General features: G+C 53.1%; 1 protein-coding gene across 3 annotated transcripts in view; it reads left to right on the top strand.

The window, feature by feature from the left end:
• Positions 1-19,938, top strand: part of HIP1 (huntingtin interacting protein 1) — a 138,455-nt gene that overhangs the window by 99,231 nt on the left and 19,286 nt on the right. For all 3 annotated transcript variants that reach the window (XM_051835462.3, XM_051835460.3, XM_008249099.5), the window contains exons 5-10: positions 5,823-5,903; positions 7,195-7,271; positions 7,840-7,901; positions 11,674-11,814; positions 14,247-14,304; positions 19,791-19,866. In XM_051835462.3, coding sequence (XP_051691422.3) covers positions 5,823-5,903; positions 7,195-7,271; positions 7,840-7,901; positions 11,674-11,814; positions 14,247-14,304; positions 19,791-19,866 — 495 coding nt within the window. The remainder of the gene's footprint in view (positions 1-5,822; positions 5,904-7,194; positions 7,272-7,839; positions 7,902-11,673; positions 11,815-14,246; positions 14,305-19,790; positions 19,867-19,938) is intronic.

Here is a 19,938-nt window from a genome sequence, read left to right as displayed (position 1 = left end):
AACCAACACCCATGTGGGATGCCGGCATGGCAGGTGCTGGGTTTTCCTGCCACGCCACAGCACTAGACCCAATCCTTTGAGTTTTAACTTTCCTATATTTTGACTTAAGGTATTTTTAAATTCCATTTTCCATGAGCTTCTTGAAGTTTTATTTAATTTTTATTTATTTGAAAAGCAGAGTGACAGAAAAGTAAGAGTGATCTTCATTTACTGGTTCACATCCAAATTCCCACAACAGTCAGGGCAGGGCAGGGCAGAAGCCAGGAGCCAGGAGCTCCGTCCAGGTCTCCCACGTGGGTGGCAGGGACCAGGTCCTTGGGCCATCTCCTGCTGCCTCCCAGCACATGAGCAGGAACTGGATAGGATAACCACTGTTCCAAATACCTGCCCCCAATTTTCCTATCTCCTTGTGTCTTAGAGGTGGTACTTAAAAGGTTTTTGAGTTTTAGTAGAGTTGATTTCTTGACGTTTGTTTTGCTTGTTTTCAAATCTGCTGAATATCTCTTATAATGTCTTGTATTTATTGGGAAGCGATCTTATTTCTTCAGATGTATTAAACATTGGCATTTCACAAATCACTTCTTGGAATTGCAGTATCTAAAGTCCTCAGAGCTTTGTTCCCACCATCCACCACTTTGGGCAGATTTTGCTCATGGTGTGTCGGTTCCTTCTGTGCTGAGTGATTTTTCACCCTGAACTGTTCACTTTCCTTGGGGGTCTTATTGGTGGCGAGTTCTCCAAAGTTGGTAACAAAGCCGGTTTCCTCCAGAGAGAGCTGGCGTTTGCGTCCGTTGAGATCACTCAGAATTAAATTCTCGGCTTCCAGTGTTAGGAATTCTCAGCGGAGCCCCTGGAGGGCTGGCTCCTGGGTCCAGTTCTCAGCAGGGTGTGGGCCTCTCTCTCAGCACAGCAGGGCTTTGAGGCTACAGCTTCTCCCTGTACTCCCGGGAGGACTTCCTCACTTACCCTTGCCCTCTGCCAAAGAGGCCACCCACTGGGATCTCACCTGACCTTTTTTTTTTTTAAAGATTTATTTTATTTATTTGGAAGGCAGAGTTACAGAGAAAGGTAGAGACAGAACAAAAGAGGTCTTCCATCCACTGGGTCACTCCCCAAATGGCCACAGTGACCAGGGCTGGCCTAGGCTGAAGCCAGGAGCCAGGAGCTTCTTCCGGGTCTCCCACGTGGGTGCAGGGGCCCAAGCACTTGGGCCATTTTCTGCTGCTTTCCCAGGCCATAGCAGAGAGCTGGATCAGAAGTGGAGCAGCTGGGACTCAAACCAGCACCCATATGAGATGCCAGGGCTGTGGGCCAGGGCTTTAACCCACTATTCCACAGTACCAGCCCCCTTCATCTGACTATTAGGGGCCAGCAAAATCAAAGTGCAGATTCGTGTGGTGCAGCAAAGCCCCCGTGTTCTGTACCCTCTCATCCCAGCATCCCAGGTACCTGAGTACCTGAGTACCTGTGTCTCCTCAGTCTCTGGCCTGAGTCACTTGTCAACTCATTAATGCCTTCGAAGAAGCTCTGCTGTTCTACCCAACGTGTTTGGCAGTTGTCAGTGTGGCTCCGGCACCTGGAACTCAGAGCTCCAAGCCTTTCTCCTGTGGGCCTGTTTCCTCCTCGTGACTAAGAGTCTCTGAAGGGAGGACCTTCTTCTACTTTTTGATCCTTGTGCATTTTCTTTTTACTTTTTTAGATTTTTTTTAAAAGGTTTACTTATTTATTTGAAAGGCAGAGTTACAGAGAGAGGGAGTGAGAGAGAGAGAAAGACAAAATGAGATTTTCCATCCGCTGGTTCACTCCCCAAATGATTGTAACAGCCAGAGCTGGGCCAACCCAAAGTCAGGCGCCAGGAGCTTCTTCCAGGTCTCCCACGTGGGTGCAGGGGCCCAAGGACTTAGGCCATCTTCTACTGCTTTCCCAGGCCATAGCAGAGAGCTGGATCGGAAGTGGAGCATCTGGGACTTGAGCCAGTGCCCAAATGGGATGGCGGCACTGCAGGCAGTGGCTTAATCCACAGCACCAGCCCCGAGATTTTTTTTTTTTTTTTTTTTTTTTTTTTTTAGTAAGAGCGGCAGAGAGCGAGAGCGAGAGAGAGAGAGAGAGAAAGCACGCTTCCATCCCCTGGTTCAGTCCCTAAATGACCACAATAGCCAGGGCTGGGCCATATTGGAGCCAGGAGCCAGGGACTCCATCCTAATCTACCTGTGGGTGGCAGGGACCCACATACTTGGTCCATCTCCCACTGCCTTTCAGGTGCAGATAGGAGGAAGCTGGGTTGGAAGCAGAGCAGCCAGGACCTGAAGGGGTTGTGATGTGGGACCTGAAAGGGCTCTGATGTGGGACCTGAAAGGGCTCTGATGTGGGACCTGAAAGGGCTCTGATGTGGGATCCTGGCTCCTTCTTGTACATTTTCACGTTAACTGTGGTTGTCTTTGATGAGGATATTTTTACTCCTTTTCCTACTATTTTGGTACTTTCCAATTTTTCTATAATGAATACATATTTGATGAATTAAATATGAATTGTTGGAGTAGGTGTTGGGTGTAGTGGATGAGTCACCACTTGAGACATTACATCCTGTATCAGACTGCCCGGTTCAAGTCCCAGCTCCTCCGCTTCTGACCCAGCTCCCTGCTGACACACGTCTGGGAAAGTAGTGGAAGATGGCCCAAGTGCCTGTCTCTGGCTCCCATGCGGGAGACCCAGATGAAGCTTCCTAGTACTTGGCTTTGGCTAGGCTCCGCCCTGGCTGTTATGAGCATGTAGGGATAATGAGCTAGTGGGCGGAAGATGTCTGTCTCTTTCTCTCCCTTTCAAACAAAATGAAAATATTTTTTAACAAATTTGAAGGGCTGGCACTGTGGCATAGTGGGTTAAGCCACTGCCTGCAATGCCAGCATCCCATGCAGGTATTGGTTCAAGTCCCAGCTGCTCTACTTCTGATCCAGCTCCCTGCTAACGTGCCTGGGACAGCAACAGGAGATGGCCCAAGTACTTGGGCTTCTGCCACACACATAGGAGACCTGGATGGCGTTTCTTTTTTTTTAATTTTTAATTTATATAAGAAGAATGAATTTCATGTATTTCATATATACAGATTTAAGAGCATAATACTTCCCACCCTGTCCTCCCTCCCTCTCCCTTCCTCCTTCCCTTCTTATTTTTTCTTTTAATTTTTACAATGACAGACTTCTAGTTTATTTTATAAGCACAAGCTTAACCCTCCACTAAACAAAGAATTCAACAATGGGTAGAGTCTCTGGCTCCTGGTTTTGGCCTGGCCCAGCCCTGACTGTTGTGCCCATTTGAGGGGTGAACCAGTGGATAGAAGAGGATCCTCTCTCTTGTGTCTCTCCCTCTCTCTCTCCGTAACTCTGCCTTTCAAATAAATAAAATAAATCTTTAAAAAATTAAATAAATGAGTTGTGTTTGCAGAAAGTGAATGCAGCGTGAAAACACGCCCCCTGTGGTTGCTCATCTCCCGTGGGTGCTATCAGACAGGTGTCCATGCAGTTCTTTTATTCTGCCCTCAAGGACGTAGAGGTCAAAGGAAGCGTAGAAATCAGACCTGAGTGTGGCAGCCACAGCTGCACAGGTGCAGGGTTCTTGGTGCTCCCACTCCCCTTCTTAAGTAATCATGGTTCAGGTTCTGAGCAGTCACTGAACATGACCTCACAGAAGAAGGGTTGAGATGGGAAAAATGCAGTCTATTAAGGAGGAAATGGATTCCATTTATCTAAGAATCAAGGCAGAGGGGTAGATATTGTGGTGCTGTGGGTTAAGCCACTGCTGCGGCTACCGGCCTCCCGTATTAGAGTGCTGCTTCAAGTCCTGGCTGCTCCACTTTCGATCCTGCCTCCTGTTAATGTGCCTGGGAGACAGCAGGTGATGGTTCAAGTACTTGAGTTCCTGTCTCCCATATGGGAGACCCAGATGGAGTTCCTGGCTCCTGGCTTCGGCCTGGCCCAGCCCTGGCTATTGTGAACATTTGGAAAGTGAAGGAATCTCTCTCTCTCCCTCTCCCTCTCTTTCTGTCTGTCCCTCTCTTGGTGTCATTCCCACCTTTCAAATAAATAAATCTTTAAAAAATACATTTTTTAGAGAATAAGAAATAGAAAAAAGAGGATTTTTAGGGCAATAAAACTACTCTATATGATACGATCGTGGTAGAGGTTGTTAGGTGTTTGTCAGAGTTCTAGGATCCCAACAGAAGAGTGAACCCTGCACAAACCGTGGCTCTTGGGTAAGCGGCATCAGTGTAGGTGCAGCAGCTGTGACAAACGCACCGCCGTGGTGCAGGCTGCCAAGGGTGGGGGGCACTGAGTATGTGAAACTCTGTACTTCGATTTTGCTGTGAACCCACCCACAAGTGCTCTTTTTTTTGTTTTTGTTTTTTTTTAAGGTTTATTTATTTCTTTGAAATCAGAGTTACACAGTGAGAGAGGAGAGGCAGAGAGAGAAGTCTTTCATCCTCTGGTTCACTCACCGATTAGGCACAACAGCCAGAGCTGTGCCGATCCAAAGCCAAGAGCCAGGAGCTTCCTCAGGGCCCCACACGCAGGTGCAGGGGCCCAAGGACTTGGGGCATTTTCTACTGCTTTCCCAGGCCAGAGCAGAGAGCTGGATCAGAAATAGAACAGGCAGGACTCAAACCGGTGCCCATATAGGATGCCGGCACTGCAGGCGGTGACTTCACCTGCTAAGCCAGAACTCCGGCCCCCTAAGTACTCTTAAAAAAAAAAAAAAAAAAAGTTATACATTTGAGTTGAAAATATAGGGCCAGCGCTGTGGCTTGGCAAGTGAAGCCGCCACCTGCAGTGCCGGCATCCCATGTGGGCTCTGCTCAAGTCCTGGATGCTCCATTTCCTATCCAGTTCTCTGCTATGGCCTGGGAAAGCAGTAGAAGATGGCCCAAGTCCTTGGGCCTCTGTACCCGCATGGGAGACCTGGAGGAAGCTCCTGGCTCCTGGCTTCAGATCGGCACAGCTCCGGCTGTGCGGCCAATTGGGGAGTGGACCAGTGGATGGAAGACCTCTCTCTCTCTCTCTCTGTAACTCTGACTTTCCAGTAAAATAAGTAAATCTTTAAAAAAAAAAAAAAAGAAAGAAAGAAAATATAAACTAACAGGGAAGTTATACAAGAGGATATCAAGAAATTCATGGAAAAATGAATTAAAAGATAAGCTTATTTTGGTGCAAAACATTTTTCAAATCCTCACCTGCTATTTTTATAGTATCGTCCACCACCTCTTTTAAGAGCCCTCAGAATCCCAGAGTGGTCGTTGCCATTCCAGCCGGTGGTTAGATGGAGCGTGGGGGTTTGTTGATGTGCTCTTCCATACTTTCCCTGTTCTCAACAGTGGGCATTTGTTATTTTCATGACCCAGAAAAAGAGATTCCTGGGTCTGACATTGTGGCTTAGTGGGTAAAGCCATCGCCTGCAGTGCTGGCATCCCATATGGGCACCAGTTTGAGTCCCAACTACTCCACTTCTGATCCTGCTGTCCACTATGGCCTGGGAAAGCAGTAGAAGATGGCCCAAGTCCTTGCACCCCTGCACCCGTGTGAGAGACCCCAAAGAAGCTCCTGGCTCTGGTCTGGCCTAGCCCTGGCCATTGTAGCTATTTGGGAAGTAAACCAGCAGATGGAAGATGTCTCCCTGTCTGTCTGTGTTTCTCCCTTTCTCTCAGTAACTCTGCTTTTCAAATAAATAAAAGAAAATCTTTAAGAAAACAACGACTCGTCACTGGCAGAGTGCTGGCTGTGGGTGGCTCACCCGGACTGGTGTCAGCTGATGCTCTCTCCTCCTCCCCCCAGGGCCACCTGAGTGAGGGCTACGGACAGCTATGCAGCATCTACCTCAAACTGCTGAGAACCAAGATGGAGTTCCACACCAAAGTGAGTCTTCCCCATCAGGGTTGACCATCGGGTCTTCCAGGGAACCTGTAGCCCCCACAAGACTCCCTGCTTTCCCACCCATCCAGAGTCACCAGGGCCCCACCCGCAGACTCTCACCCCCGGAGCAGGTCCGGGGTGGGGCCTGGGAGTGTGCATTTCTAGCCCGCGCCCCGGTGGTGGTGGTGCTGCTGGCCCTAGGATCCCACGTGGAGACCCACTGCTGTAGACTTGAGGCAGAGCAGAAACAGTGGACTCCCGGGGCCCCTGCTACTTCGTGTCAGGCATCCTGTTGTCAGAGCCAGAAGTATTCACTCTGGAATGACAGGATGGCCCCCTGCCTTTCTGCGGCCGGCTCCCTCGGCCTTGGGTTGCGTCCACTGCAACCAAGCACATGGGTGAAACGTTAGTGACAAGCCACGCTCTCCTTCCTCTCAACTTTGCGTGTGCATTGGGTAGTATTGTCCTGCCGTTGTTTGTTGTACTCATTATGCTTTATGCAAAAGCTGGTGTGAGAATGGGTTTGCGTTTCCTGAATTCACAGTCACGGCTTCAGGAGGAGGTGACAAAAGACAGCAGGAGCCCTGAGCTGGCTGCCCCCACCCCCTAACCCCCCACCCCGCTTACACATAGGGACCCTTTGCACTGGGGAGGGCATCCATAGAATGTTCCAGGGTTGGCCGGCGCCACGGCTCAATAGGCTAATCCTCCGCCTGCGGCGCCGGCACACCGGGTTCTAGTCCCAGTTGGGGCACTAGATTCTGTCGGACCACTTCCAGTCCAGCTCTCTGCTGTGGCCCAGGAGTGCAGGGGAGGATGGCCCAGGTGCTTGGGCCCTGCACCGGCATGGGAGACCAGGAGAAGCACCTGGCTCCTGCCTTTGGATCAGCGCGGTGCGGCGCACTGGCCGCAGCGGCCATTGGGGGGTGAACCAACGGTAAAGGAAGACCTTTCTCTCTTTCTCTCTCTCTCACTGTCCACTCTGCCTGTCAAAAAAAAGAAAAGAAAGAAAGAATGTTCCAGGGTGCGGTTTGGAGGGAAGGGCCCCCCTGCCAGCTTGGAGGAGTGGGGCAGAGCCCTCGCCTCCGGTGACAGGTAGCAGTTGGTCGTTGCTGTGGTCCAGTCAGGGTCTGTGGGTGTGAGGGCCAGGGACCCAGCCCCACCTCCTGAGCACAGGGAGGGGCCTATGCGAGCATGAGCTGCCTGCAATGGCCTGCATCTCATGTGGACAGCGGGCTTGTGGTTGGCTTAGCTCAGTTGTAAGACTGGTTCCCCCCCTCCACCTCCTCTCCAGAATCCCAGGTTCCCAGGCAACCTTCAGATGAGTGACCGGCAGCTGGACGAGGCTGGAGAGAGTGACGTGAACAACTTGTGAGTGGTGGCCCCCGTGTCCTGGACCTGGTGGGGAGCGAAGCTTCCTGTGAGGGTTCTGGGAGCCCGATGGCAGAGGCGGGGGTTGAGGTGGGGTCTCCTCTCCAGCCTCTGATGGACTTGGCCTTGGGGCCACCTCCTGCTGGGCCTCATGCAGACCCTCGGTGGTCTGTCCCATGCCCCCTGCTTCCCTCTGTCTCCCCTACCCTCCCATCCTAGTCCTGTGCCTGTCCTCTCCCTGGCCACTGCCACTATGAATTCTTTGTCATGCTTGGCCTTTGGATGGCTCTAAAGTGTCCATTTTGGGGTGGGGGCTAGGAATTGGCGGTGGGCTGCTCACATACATTTGTGCATACATGCATTGTGCGTGTGACTGCATTCACACACGTGCGTGCCCCATGTGTGTGTGCGTGCATGAGTGAATCACACGAGCATGCGTGCACATGTGTGTGTGTATCCGCATGCGTATCTGAGGGTACTTGTGTGTGTATGTATGGGATGTGGGCAGAGGCAGGTGGGGGCCTGGCCGTGGGACTGTGGAGTATAAGCTGTCTACTCTTGGGTCCAGTTTCCAGTTAACAGTGGAGATGTTTGACTACCTGGAGTGTGAGCTAAACCTCTTCCAAACTGGTGAGTCGCCTCCCTCCTATCTGATCCGGGCTCCCAGAATGCCCAGCTGGCCCAGCCCTCCCCTCCCTGTCCCTATTGTAGAACAAGGGGTTGGGAGGCATCCCCACCCGGCCTTTGCTCTCCCAGCTCCTCGCGGCGGGAGGGGCTGGAGCTCTTGGTATTTTCCTTGTTGGTGGTTTCAGACCTGAGCAGGGAGATCTCTCCACCCCCTCCCTGTTGGCCTCAGCCCTGGCCAGGCCTTGGCACGTCATGTCTGCTGGGGCAAAGCTAGGGGAGTTGGCTGTCACTCAAGTCCACGTGAGCAGCCCACGAAGGTGGCCTCCCTGCCAGGCTCCCTTCTCCTGGGAGTTGTGGAGCCCCCTGCAGCTCCCTGCTCCCCACGTCTCTCTCCCCACCCCACCCCTACCTCCCAGCCTGCCTCCCCTGCCATCACTGAGGGACTCTGAGAACTGGGGGGCAGGAAGGGGCCCCACGACAAGTGTCTGGCTCGCAGTGAGCTGCAGACTGTGGGTTCAGCTCGGCGGCTTCTCCCCACTGGGCCTGTTCTTGGGGCATTGACTGACCTTGACCGCAGGCTTCTTTTGCTGTTGTCCATATGTGCAGCCAACGTGCACCACTGGCTTGTTCTGGTCCAGCACTGGCCAAGGCCTATAACAGGGCGACAAGTTCCTGGCGTGATGCTTTGACCAATCAATCAGTTCAGCACAGGGTGTGTCAGAGGAACAGTTAAAAGAGTTGGAAACCGTGACCTGCAAGAGGAAATGGGTACCAGCCTGCTAGCAGCCTGTGTCATAAGGCACTGGAGGAGTAACAGTAAAACACAGCATACAGTCCCTGATGCATTGAGAATGTGTGCATACAACTTAAGAGTGCTACTTCCAGATAGTCAGCCACGTGGGAAGACAGAGGGGGTTAACTCAGCGTCCGGCACATTTAGCTTTGGAATGCGCTAGAATGGAGTGCGTGTCCGAGGGAGGCCCTAGGAACTGCCATCTTCCGCAGGGTCCAGTCTCCAAGGGGCCAACCAGCCGCTCCAAGCTGCCTCCCTGGAGCTCTGGCCTCTGCTGCCCGTGGTGGCTGGGGGAGAGCAAGGCGGCTTTGCCGATGGCCTTCGAGCTCCTGATAGACTGCAAGTAAGCAGGAAGAGATGGGGGTGACCCCCCAGAAAGGGGGCTGAGAGATGAGGGGGGTACAGGTGTGACTCAGACATCCTTTTTGCCCCCACGTCTCACAATCCCTAGCTGGGTGTACTTATCTATTTATTTGAGAGAAAGAGACCCAGAGAGAGCTCCCATCCACCAGTTTAGTCCTCACATCCCCTCAGTGGCCAAGGCTGGGCCAAGCTGAAGCCAGGAGCCAGGAACTCAGTCTGGGTTTCCCATGTGGGTAGCAGAAACCTGATGACTTGAGCCGTCACCGCTGCCTCTCAGGGTCAGCATTAAAGTGGGAGTCAGGAGCCAGAGCCAGGTGTCACACCAGGGGACGCAGGCATCTCGGTTGCTGGTTTAAGATTTAGTTAATTAGTTGGTTGGTTAGTTAGTTAGTTATTTGAAAGGCAGAGTTACAAAGAGAGAGGGAGAGTCTTCCATCAGTTGGTTTACTCCCCAAATGGTTGCAACAGCTAGAGCTGGGCCAGGCAGAAGCCAAGAGCCCAGAGCTCCACCTGGCTCTCCCACGTGGGTGCAAGGGGCCCAAATGCTTAGACCATCTTCTGCTGCTTTTTCCCAGGTGCCTTAGCAGGGACCCAGATTGGAAGTGGGGTGTCAGAACTCAAACCGGTGCTGTATGGGATTCCAGCATGGCAGGTGGCGGCTTAACCGCCTGCACCACAGTGCTGGCTCCAGACTCAATGGTTTCCCAACTTTACGGTGGCACAGAAGCAATACCCATACCACCACTCTGTCTTTCACTTTCTGTGCAATAGCCAAGAAGTTAGATGAGCTCATCAGCAGGCTTTGTGGGCTGATACTGTGGCATAGTAGGTTAAGCGTCTGCCTGCAGTGCCAGCATCCCATATGGCCGCCGGTTCGTGTCCTGGCTGCTCCTCTTCCCACCCAGCTCTCTGCTATGGCCTGGGAGAGCAGTGGAAGATGGCCCAAGTCCTTGGGTCCCTGCACCCTGCATGGAAGACCTGGAAGAGGCCCCTAGCTTCAGCCTGGCCAAACTCTGGCTGTTGCAGCCATCTGGGGAGTGAACCAGCAGATGGAAGATCTTTCTCTCCCTGGAATTCTGGCTTTCAAAGGAAATAAATAAATCTTCAAACAAACAAACAAAAAAAAGGAAATACACTTTTGACTGTGGGAGGTTAGCGGGGAAGTGGTGAGATTGGGCATGAGGCACAGGCAGACATGAGGGAGGCTTCAGTTTCCTCAGACCCAAATCAACCTCAAAGCCAAAGCTCATCTTACAAGTCCCTTGTGAGGTCTGTGCATCCTGGGGCACAGACAGCTTGAGTGAGCTGTCCACGGTCACGGTGCTGCAGGTCCACTGGGTGCCCTGAGCACTCCGGAAGGCAGCGGGCAACCCGGGAGACAGAGCCCAAGGAAGCCAGTAGGCAGCGTGACTGCCTCATGGTGACAGCTGCTTTTCATTTGTATCTAGAAGAAAAGCCACCTTTTATTAGAGACCAGTTTGGAGGAATCCCCCCACCAGGGGCCAGACTACTGCAGTTAGCAAGGCTTGGCGCAGTCGGGGGTGGCAGAGCATATGCGGCCCTGGGCTTGCCTCCAGACGGACTGCAGGGAGAGCCGCCTGCAGTGCATGGGGTCTCCAGAGGCAGAGGACAGCCCACAGCCCTGGCCAGGGTGTGCTGCTGGGCTTTGCCCAGGCACTGGGGGCTTTGGTCTAGGATCTGGAGTCGGCGGTAAGTGTGCAGGGACCACTGGGGCAGGAGCTGGAGGGAGCCCCTTCCTCTTGGAACTCAGAGAGCAGAAGGCGCTGCTTCTCTTGACCAGTCCCCCCAAGGACCTTGAACTTGCCTTTGATGCTGACGCTCAGCCCTGCCCTCTCGGCCCTCGTGGGCCCTCTAGGTGTCCCTTCTGCTGTCCCCAGAAGCCACATGGCTAGCCACAGCTGCACGTTTCCCTTCTTCATTTTCCAACTGATCCTTTCCCCAGCCACGGGTCAGCTTCCGCCACCACCAGGCGCACTCCTGAAGGTCAAGGGTTAACCCTTTAAGTGCAGTCGTGAGAGAGAGGGCTGGAGGGGCTGGCTCCACAGCCGCTTCCGGTCCTGAAATTCTGGTTCCCTGGAAATCTCAGGGCTCTCCCTCAACAGTCAACCTGTCTCCACGTTAGACCAGAAATCCTTTATAAACCATGATGCCCATTGGCCTTTTCATTCAGACTCAAGGCTGGGACTAGGGAGTTCTTCAAAGACCCAACAGAGGGATTCTCCTCCATCCTAGGAGCTCTCCCAGGTTCTGAGCCAATCCAGTCTTTCCAGGGCTGTCCCAGGGCCCGGTTCTCCATCCATGACACAACCAAGGTTCTTGACCTGGCCTGGCCAGTTGTTGGCCACGTGGGCCCTCTGGTGGGACCTTAAGCGGCCACTGCCTCTCAGCACAACCACTTCGGGGCTCTGTGACCACCTGCAAGCTCACTTTCGCCCTACGCCTTCCCTGTGTGATGCAGAGCACACGTGGACTGTTGAAATGGTTGCAGGAATTAAACGAGGTCGCGCACGCCCAGGCCGGGCCTCAGTGTGTGCTCCCCCGCAGAGCTCACCGGTCACTTCCTAGCTCTCCTGCCTCACTCCCCCTTCCATGTCCTAGTGTTCAACTCCCTGGACATGTCCCGCTCTGTGTCGGTGACCACGGCCGGGCAGTGCCGCCTGGCCCCGCTGATCCAGGTCATACTGGACTGCAGCCACCTGTACGACTACACGGTCAAGCTTCTCTTCAAGCTCCACTCCTGTGAGTACGCAGCCCTTCCTCCCGCCGTGAGCCCAGGGCCAACAGAGCATCGCAGCCTTGGGGGTGTCCTGGAGGGGTGCAGGCCCCTCATGCCCTTGGCCTTCTGCCTCAGTTCTAAAAGGCCCTGGAGGGTCTTCCATGAGAATACAGGAGACCACGGCCCAAGCTTCCGAGTGCCTGGCAAAGCGTCTGGCTTGCCCTAGTTGGGCACCAGGAAGTCCCTTTGTGCCCACGTCTAGCTCTAGCTCACTGCCATTCACCAGGGACATCGCGCGTTCTCAGAACCACCCAGGGAACGGCAGGCCTGGCCCAGACCCACGCGAGTTAAGACAGCGACTTCCAAGCCGCCTGTCAGCGTGGTCCCTTTGTTCAGATGGGGTTTCATGGAAAAGTAATAAAAGCACAAAACATCAGCTTGAGGCTGCAGGTCCCTGGCACGCCCTTAGCAGAATATACTTTGGAAACTTCTGGTCTTGCAGAAGTCTCCAGACTTCACTATGGTTCTTGTTTAAATTGTTGTGTCTGGGGCAGGCGCTGTGGTGCAGTGGCTTAAGCCATCCCGTGAGATGCCAGCATCCTGTATCTGAGTGCCAGGTTCTAGAACCAGCTGCTCCACTTCCTACCCAGCTTCCTGCTAATGTACCTGGGAAGCCGGCAGCAGATGATGGCCCCTGCCACCCACGTGGGAGACCTGGATGGAGCTCCTGCCTCCTGGCTTCAGCCTGGCCCAGCCCTGGCTGTTGGGGCATGGACCAGCAGGTGGAAGGTCTCAATATCTGTCTCTCTTGCTCTCCCTGTGTCACTCTGCCTTTCAAATAATTAAATCCATAAATCTTCAAAAGTGAAATAAAATAAAATGATGTATCTTGGCCCTGCTGCCCCTGGTGTCCACTGTAGAAGGCCCAGGGTGAGTCCTGCATTGTTAAACACAGATCCCCAGTCTGATGTGGGGGTGTGCAGGCCACACCCCGAGGTGGCTACCGTGGGAGACGTGTACATGCAGGGTATGGCTGGTGGAAAACCCAGCAGAACTGGATGCCAGGAAGGTTTGGGAGCACAGAAGGGACCAGGAGGTCCTATTTGTCTACAAGTACAGGGGACGGCTGCTCCCTAGCTGTGGTCACTGCCCAGGACTGCATCTGGGCATTTAGACAAGGAAAGAGGAGCAGCGTCACTCAGATGAATCCGGGATGGTTTCCTGGAAGGGAGGTTGGAATGTCTGGCGGGAGGATTAGAAGGGCTTTGGATGGAGTCAGTGTGCCCCAGGGGAGCGGAGGGCGTGCACCCAACCCCAGGAGAAGGCAGCAGGCAGGGGCTCCGCTGCACTGAACACACGTGGGCTTTGTTTCTGAGATGCTGCAGAACAGGGTTGCCCGGTGCAGCGGCACCTGCTGCGTAGAAAGTGGGGAGTTAGGAGAAGAGGCAGGTAGTTGCGTGTTTGGGTTTAAAGGTGAGACAAAATATCCATTCATTCACTTAAAAGGCAGAGCAATGGAGAAAAAGGGAGGAAGAGAGAGAGAGACATCTTCCATCCACTGGTTCACTCCCCAAATGCCCACAACAGCCTGGCCTGGGTCAGGCCAAAGCCAGGAGCCAGGACTCCATCTGGGTCTCCCATGTGAGTTGCAGGGGCTCAAGAGCTTGAGCCATCATCTACGTCCCAGATGCATTAGCAGGAAGCTGGTGGGAAGCAGAGGAGCTGGCACTTAAGCAGGAAGCCAGCGTCCCAAGCAGTGGCTTAGCCCTCTGTACCGCAGCACCCGCCCTCTCTTTTCTTCTGATGTTTTCTCATTATTTGGTTGGGGTTAAGGGTTCTTGGGAGAAAGGCCTCGGAAGCCCACTTCTGAGTGATCCTGAACGTGTGCTCCCTGTTCATATCAGATGAACGTATCACCCATTCTGAAGTAGCTAACATTTAAATTGTAAACATGAAACAAAACCCACAAGGCTGGCAGAGTTCTTGCTCCATGGCTGAAATACACAGACTCAACACCATCTGGGAGGTCCAAGAACTGCCAAAAACCAGCCGTGCAAAGGCCGAGGCTGGTCCAAGGCGGGACAGAAACCCAGCCGCCCCGAATCCCAGCCCACTTCTCTGCTTTCTGATGGCTTCCTCTCCGGCAAGCTCATGGTTTCTCCCAGGCTCGTGTGCACACGAAAACAAGTGCACACGACACCTGGGCCCGCCACTCGGTCAGGTTGCCACCATGTCTGTAGTCAGGGACAGAGAAGTTCCACCTCGCTGTACCCAGGATAGGCTGTATTTCAGGAGCAAGCAGAAATGGAAAGATCTGAAATGAGTGTCCCCACGCTTCTCTGGGTTTGCTAGTTTCCAGGTCTAGGCCCGCCCCCCTCCGGAGCCCTGCTGTGCTGTTGTGCCTCCCTCTGGTCCCGCCCGCCCCTGCGTCACCTGCTCTTCTCCTTTCTTCCAGGTCTCCCAGCTGACACCCTGCAAGGCCACCGGGACCGCTTCATGGAGCAGTTCACCAAGTGAGTGGCTCACGTGGTAGGAGGCCCGACATCTCAAGAAAGTGCCAGAAGGTCCTTTAACTGGCACGCGTGCACTCACTTTAAAAGGCTTGAGGGATGAGGGTGTCTGTCCTTGAAGATGAGGGAGTCACAGGAAATGGCTGGGATGGCGGCAAACCTGCCCCACCAGTGGCGGGAAAGCCCAGGGCGATTCCGTCCATCCACTGATGTCACCCGCTCTGTGCAGGGACCCTGCCCTCTTCCCCTGGTCTTTGCCAGTTTATACACTGACGGCTCTTGGATGGGAGTCTTCCGCTGAGCCTCATGGCTGACCTCCAGCCCTGGCCCAGAGCCTCTTCTGCTCAGGAAATACTGTGTCCATCCCTTGAAGCCAGAGATCTGGAACTCACGGTCTCCCTCATCCCCCACAGCTGGTCATTACTGGCTCCAGCTGACTCCCTCCCAACGGCTTGGCCCAGCTATATTTCTCTCTCTAAAGCTAGGGTCCTCCAGTGTTGACCAGACTCTCTAGACTTGCGCTGCTGCTCCCTACAGCCCAGTCCTCACCCTGCAGATACAGTAACCTTGGACAACGTTAAATCCCTGGCTCAAAATCTTAAGGGGCTGACGCTGTGGCACAGGTTAATCCTCCACCTGTGGCACCGGCATCCCATATGGGTGCTAATTCTAGTCCTGGCTGCTCCTCTTCCAATCCCACTCTCTGCTGTGGCCTGGGAAAGCAGAAGAAGATGGCCCAAGTGCTTGGGCCCCTGTACGCAGGTGGGAGACCCGGAAGAAGCTCCTGGCTCCTGGTTTTGGCCTGGCCCAGCCCTGGCTGTTGCAGCCATTTGGGGAGTAAACCAGCAGATGGAAGACCTCTCTCTCTCTCTCTTCTCTCCCTCTCATTGTCTATAACTCTACCTTTCAAATAAATAAAATATTTTAAAAAGTGTTTTTCTTTAAATGTGATCTAATTGAGAGACAGAGAGAGCTCCTGTCTTCCCACTACTTCCCTCCCCAAAGGCCCACAACAGCCAGGCCTGGGCTAAGGCTGGGAGCCAGGAGCTCAATCCAGGTCTCCCATAAGATGGCTGGGACCCAGGTGCTCTAGTGTGGGGTGCTGGTGCCCCAGCTGCTGAGTGAACTCCTAAAGCAAACCAGGATCCCTCAGAATCTTTTAATAGCTCTGTTACATTTAGAATGAGGTCTCAGCTCCTTTCTGTGACCTGCAAGGCCCCATGTGATCTGGCCCCAGTCCACCGTCTCTGACCGCATCTCGGGGGTCTTTCAGTCCTGGAGTGGACCCACCGCCTTCCTCCATCAGGGCCCTAGCACTTTCTGTTCCCTCTCCTTTGGATGCCCTTCCAGCCTGGCCAGCCCCAGGTCATCTGTCTTTCATTATTTCTTTTTTAAAGATTGATTGATTGATTTGAGAGGCAGAGTTACAGAGAGAGCGAGATCTTCCATCTGCTGGTTCACTCCCCAGATGGCCACAACAGCCAGGGCTGGGCCAGGCCAAAGCCAACAGCTTAGAGCTCCATCCAGTTTTCCCACCTGGGTGGCAGGGGCCCAAGCACTTGGGCCATCTTCTGTTGCTTTCCCAAGTGCAGTAGTAAGGAGCTGGATCAGAAGTGGAGCAGTCAAGACTCAAACCAGCACCTGTCTGGAATGCTGGCATTGCAGGTGGTGGCTTAACCTGTTATGCCATATTGCTGGCCCCTCCAAAATCTTTTTTTTTAGATTTATTTATTTGGGCCAGCACCGCGGCTCAGTAGGCTAATCCTCCACCTGCAGCGCCAGCACACCGGGTTCTAGTCCTGGTCAGGGTGCCGGATTCTGTCCCGGTTGCCCCTCTTCCAGGCCAGCCCTCTGCTGTGGCCAGGGAGTGCAGTGGAGGATGGCCCAAGTGCTTGGGCCCTGCACCCCATGGGAGACCAGGAGAAGCACCTGGCTCCTGCCTTCGGATCAGCGCAGTGCGCCGGCTGCAGCGGCCATTGGAGGGTGAACCAACAGCAAAGGAAGACCTTTCTCTCTGTCTCTCTCTCTCACTGTCCACTCTGCCTGTCAAAAAAAAAAAAAAAAAGGTTTATTTATTTATCGGAAAGGTGAAGTTACGGAGAAAAGAAAGATATCTTCCATCCACTGGTTCACGTCCCAGATGGCCACACTATGGAAACCAGTAGCTAGGAATTCCATCCAGGTCTCCCACATGGGTGCAGGGACCCAAGCGCTTGGGCTATCTCCCGCTGCTTTCCTAGGAACATTAGAGGGAGCTAGATCAGAAGCAGAGCAGCTGGGACTTGAACTGGGGTCGCAGTGTGAGAGGCCGCTATTGCCAAAGGGCAGTCACTGTTTTCCTCCAGAGTTCTTAGCACAGCTTTGCTTCCCTCTGACCGTCTTGTCCGTCGACGAGCAGCTGTCAGTAGAGCTGTGGTGCTCAGAGCACTGTGGAATAATGATTGCTGTGTCGTCCGGGAGAGGAAGCGCTGGTCTGGCTGAGAGGTGGATGGTTCCGGCACATTCCACAGGAGCACTCGCAGGACAAGCGCAGGGCTGCACTGACCTCCCAATTTCCCGGTTCCATCTGAGAAGCCTGGGGTAGAGCCTGCAATAAATGGCTTGTTAAATTCCACGAGACAGGCCCTGGGGCGGGTTTCCTGGAATGTCAAGTCCAAGCAGCTTGTGAAAGCAGTGGGGCCTGCTACTGTTGGCACCAGCCCAGAAGATGGGAGCGCCACGGTCAGCAGCTTTTAGTTCCTTTCATTTTCTGCCAGCGTATCGAAGCATCTCTGTGAGTAGCTGCCCATGCACACAGCTGCCCCCACCAAGACCCCATTGTCCTTGGATTCGGGGAGAGTGGCAGGGATGGCACAGGGACAGACCTGACTCTTGGGGTTCAGTTTGTTGGGCTGAACTAGAGAAAATCCCGCCCTGCAGGGAGACGGTGCTGAGACCAGCGAATCATCTTCCCTCTCAGGATATATACAGAAAGCGCGTGGAAAATGGAAGTAGAAGATCAGTGTGTTTGGAGTGGGCATGGTGGCAGAGCAGGTCATGCCACTGCTTGGGAAACAGCATCTCCCATTGGAGCATCAGTCTCTCCAGAACTTTCCAGTTCTGGCTGCTCTACTTCCAGTGCAGCTCCCTGCCAACGTGCCTGGGGAAAACAACAGTGAATGGCCCTAATACTTGAGTCTCTGCCACCCGGATGGAGCTCTGGGCTTCTGGCTCCAACCTAAACCAGTCCTGACCATTGTAGCCATTTGGGGAGTGAACCAGCAGATGGAAGAGTTCTCTGTGTCCTCCCCCACCCCTTCAAATAAATAAATAAATCTCTTTTTAAAATAATAAAAGATAAATTTATTTTAGGGCAAAAAATTTCAAAGTTCATGCATAGGAAGGGATCTTGGAAAAGTTCGTGACACATGCATATTATGGGGACGAGCACTTGGCTGTCAACTCAAGCCCATTGCATACTGGAGTCCCTGCTTCTCTGCTTCCAATCCAAGTTCCTGTCAGTGCACAGTGTGGGAGGCAGCAGGTGTTAGCCCGAGCGGTCGAGTCGCCGTCACTCACATGGGACACCAGATTGAGTTCCTGGCTCCCAGCTTTATCCTGGTCTAACTCTAACTATTGCAGGCATTTGGGGAGTGAGCCGGTGGATGGAAGATATCTCTCTCTCTCTGCCTTTCAAATAAAAATGTAAATAAATAAATAAAATATTTTACTACATATTATGAAAAAACTATGCGTGGATTTCAAAAAAGTTTGCACCAAAATACATTTATGTTTTAATCCATTTTCCACAAAATTCTTTAAAAGATTTATTTATTCATTTATTTGAAAGGTAAAGAGAGAGAGTCCATCCTCTGGTTCACTCTCCAAATGGCTAACCAAGCAGGGCTGGGCCAGGTCAAAGCCAGAAGGCAGGCACTCCAGCCAGGACTCCTTACGTGGGTGGCAGGGGACCAAGTATTTGGGCCATCCTCCGCTGCTTTCCCAGGTGGCCTTAGCAGGGAGCTGGATCAGAAGTGGAGCAGCCAGGACTTGTACTGGCGCCCTGCTAGAGGGTGCTGGTATCGCAAGCAGAGGTTTAACCTGCTACGCCACAGCTCCAGTCTCTCCAGGAACTTTCTGAGGTGCCCTCGCGTACTCTGGATAGTCTCACCTTTCTTGGTATTTAGAGTTTTGATTCAGAGTCAGCAATTCAAGTTGGCTCCTTCATTCCGGCATTCACCCGGGACTAGGGCACGGTAGAGATTCTTACCGTTCCAACAGAACCTTACTGAGCCGTCCTCTCTGCTGGCACCGTGGGCATTGTGGCCTGGCAGGGTCCAGTCACTCTACTCTAGCAGATTCCAGTCTAATCGGGGAGATGGTGGCTCAAAGTCAACATGAAGTAGTTGAGAATTACCATAGCAACTAGGTGCCTTCCCTTTCCTACTGTTAGTTGGTTTATCCTCAGAAAGCAAATTTATTTTAGTATTACTCCAAGCCGGCGGGGTGGGGAACGTCCAGCCAGTGGGCCATGTGAGGCCCGAGAAATCATTTGGTCTGGCCCTGCCAAGGCAACCACAGACAGGACTCAAAACTCAATACTCTGTACAGCAGGCTCATTTTTAAGTTGATCACTTTGTATGGCTCACCAATGATGTTATCAATATCTAGATGGCCCTTTGAAGAGAAAAGCTTCCAAACTCTGCTAAGCCTAAAAGTATCCTAGAGGGGCCGGCGTTGTGGCGCAGTGGGTTAAGCTGCTGCCTGTGTCGCCGGCATCCCATATATGCACTGGTTTGAGTCTCCGCTGCTCCACTTCCAATCCAGCTCCCTGCTAATGGCTGGGGAAAAGCAGCAGAAGATGACCCAAGTGTTGCAGCAGATGGAACACCTTGCTGTCTTTCAAATTAAAAAAAAAAAAAAAAAAAAATCCAACTTGGAATAAACATAAAAAAAAAAAAAAAGTTCCTCTCTGGCTGGTGTTGCAGGCAGATGGCTCCTGCCACCCAGTGGGAGACCCAGTAGAAGTTCCTGGCTCCTGGCTTTGGCCTCACCCAGCCCTGCCATTGGCCACCATCTGGGGAGTGAACCAACAGATGGAAAATCTCTGTCTCTCATTCCCTCCCCTCTCTCTGTAACTCTTTCAAATAAATAAATAAATCTTAAAGAAAAAAAAAAAAAACCACTTTCCTGGGGAGACAGATCTGCAGGACAACAGCCATCCTCCGGCGATGGGTGATCCGTTTTTCCAATGCTCTGCCCTTCTGGAGAAATTTGTAAGCATGGCTTTTGCTCACCACAAGATAACTGGGCACTGGCTTTAAGCAGTCTCTGTCTGTAGTGTCACAATTGGGCCCTAGTGCCACAGAGGACAGCCATCTCCTTGACAACCTGTGCCTTTGGGCCGGGTAGGGGGTAAGGGAGCGGGGAGGTTGGGGGATGCTCTGTCCCCTCCCTGGGGCACCCAGCTGGTGACACCCAGCAGCCCTCAGGCTCCTGTCCACCCCTAGGTTGAAAGACCTGTTCTACCGCTCCAGCAATCTGCAGTACTTCAAGCGGCTCTTTCAGATCCCCCAGCTGCCCGAGGTAAGCGCGCCCCGCCCCGGCCATAGCCCAGGCGCCCCCAGTCCCCAGAGGCCTGGCAGGTGAGCACTGTTT

Source organism: Oryctolagus cuniculus, chromosome 19 (genome assembly GCF_051225735.1).
Source record: "Oryctolagus cuniculus isolate XC-2025 breed Fujian yellow rabbit chromosome 19, ASM5122573v1, whole genome shotgun sequence".
Taxonomy (NCBI): Eukaryota; Metazoa; Chordata; class Mammalia; order Lagomorpha; family Leporidae; genus Oryctolagus; species Oryctolagus cuniculus.
The sequence above is the reverse complement of the archived record's forward strand: the minus strand, read 5'-3'. Positions and strand labels throughout refer to the sequence as shown.